This window comes from Rhea americana, unplaced genomic scaffold (genome assembly GCF_003343005.1).
Source record: "Rhea americana isolate MKP2758 unplaced genomic scaffold, rheAme1 scaffold_221, whole genome shotgun sequence".
In the NCBI taxonomy this organism is placed as follows: Eukaryota; Metazoa; Chordata; class Aves; order Rheiformes; family Rheidae; genus Rhea; species Rhea americana.
The window spans coordinates 1199988-1202119 of record NW_028186333.1 but is presented as its reverse complement, the minus strand read 5'-3'; the positions used below and the strand labels follow the sequence as shown (position 1 = coordinate 1202119).

The 2132-nt window shown below is 49.7% G+C and overlaps 1 protein-coding gene across 1 annotated transcript in view; it reads left to right on the top strand.

The window, feature by feature from the left end:
- Positions 1-2: 2 nt before the first annotated feature.
- ZDHHC2 (zDHHC palmitoyltransferase 2) overlaps positions 3-2132 on the top strand; it is a gene marked incomplete at its 5' end in the record, with an annotated part of 38430 nt that continues 36300 nt past the window's right edge. The window contains one exon of the mRNA XM_085305520.1: positions 3-111. Coding sequence (XP_085161646.1) covers positions 3-111 — 109 coding nt within the window. The remainder of the gene's footprint in view (positions 112-2132) is intronic.

The following is a 2132-nucleotide window of genomic DNA, read 5'->3' as shown; positions in this document are numbered from 1 at the left end:
GGGGCGGCGTGCGGCGACGCTGCCGGCGGCTGCTCTACTGGGTGCCGGTGCTCTTCATCTCCAGCATCCTCTGCTGGTCCTACTACGCCTACGTCGTCCAGCTCTGCCTGCGTGAGTGCCGCCGCCGCGGCGGGCGTTGTTTGTCCGCGCAGGGGCCGCCGCCACGCCCGCTGGCCGAGCCGGGCCGAGCCGAGCCGGGCCGTGCCGTGCCGTGGTGCCCCTGGGTTGCGCCCCTCCGCCGCGTCCCGCGCGTACGCCGGCGGTGGGACGTGCTCGGAAGTTATCCCCGGGTGTGCGAGCTTCCACTACAAATCAATCAAAGAGGGATCTAAAATTCCTTTTTTTTGGGGGGGGGGTCGTTTTTCTCCCTGGCGTGCAGAGCGCCCGCGCGGGTGCCCGCGAGCCGGCAGGACGCGGGCGGCGGGGCGGCGCGCAGGTCCGCGGGTGGCGGTGCCCGGCGGTCCGTCGCGCCGCGGGCAGCGCGGTCCTGCCGAGCAGCAGCGGTTCAGTCGTCAGCGTGCGGGTGCCAGCGCACCGGCGTGCCTGTGTTCTCCAGTCACGTACCGCCCGGAGGAATGCAAACTGCCCCTTGGATCTCCATGCAGCCTCTGCTGCGGGTGGGTCCGGAGCGTCCCTGAGTTACCTAGCGCCTGTTCGGAGAAAAGGGGAGAGGGTACAAGCCTTGCCAAGTTCAGTGTGTTTATTGGTAGGTGTGTATAACTTTGTCAGACTTCAGCTGTTCTGGCTGAAAAATCTCAGTAGCCTTGTGGCTTTTTTTTTTTTTTTTTAACAGAAGAATATGATAAGAAAATTCTTGACTTTATAGATGCTTGGCTGAACAGTTAGTTGAGACATTTAGCAAAAGTGATTTCCAGGTGTAGCTCCTCTGTTTTGGAGTGAGGTCTCAAGACCTGGGATGGTATAGCCCCTTTTTTTTCCTCGCTCTCACTAATGGCATTCACATTTGCTGGTTGTAAGTGCTTTAAAAATCATTGTTGGCAACGGACGACTTCTGGGTAAACTCTGTAGAGATTTCATCTGTGTGCTTCYGTCCAGTGCCCGCACTGCTGGGCTGCAGTTCGGCATTTCTTGCTGTGGCTGCTCTTCATCTAGAAACTGAGATTTGAGTACCCTGTCGGTGTCGCAAGGGGAGGACTGAAGTGTTCACTGCCAGTGCAAGGAAATGGGCTGGCTAGAGAGTTGGAAGAGTTGCCTGAGTGAGCSTGGAAAGGGGAGATCAGTGAGACAAGGAAGGCAAGGATGTTTCAGGGGGAAGTGACTCTGGTTAACACCCGTGTTAAAGTACACATTCCCTTGATACTTTCCCCCCAAAAGTAGCCCTGATTCAGGCACTACTGTTAGTGATCTACTGTATTTTTTTCTAGGTAATTCTATATAGTGCCAGAAAAATGTGTTTTAGTGTACTAATGCCTCAAAGCATTTTGTAAAGCCTCTTAGGACAACAGAATGCTTGAAACTTCCTTCAAACTATTTATTTTGCCATAATATTTTTAGAACTGYTCTAAGCAAAAGTCTTGTGGGGAGGAAGGAAAAGGGAATCTTAGAATTCTCCACAAACCTCATGAGTTCAGTTCTTTTCTCTGGATAAACGGCTTTATTTTTTTTTCCCTCTCCCCTCTTCCCATTCTGCCTGCCTTACTGTTTTTTTTTACAATAAAAAAACTAGCAGTCATTGACACAGCAGTCATTCACAACTTGAACTAATTCTATTTTTTAACTGTATCTGGATGTTTTTCTTCATTTTTGGCATATTAAGATAAAATAAACTTATGCCTCATCTTACTGATTAGTATTTAGTGTAAACAACAGAAGGAATAGCTAACAACTTCGAGAACAAAAGCCAACAGCAGGAGTAGACTATTGGCGTTTTAAGTGCTTTGAAGCCAGCCTGTCTGTTCAGTTCATCCTGTATTCCTGCAGCACTGGCTGCTGAAGAGAATGTATATARTAAGTGTCTTTTACCGCAACTTACCATCTTTGATGCTAACAATAATGTACAGGGGACAGTGTTAACCATAGCTTAGTATGACTTGGAAAGTAACCTTGCAGGGTTATAACTAAAGTGATTTGTTTGAGCCTTTAGTAATGAGAGTTTCAAAATCATAGAATCA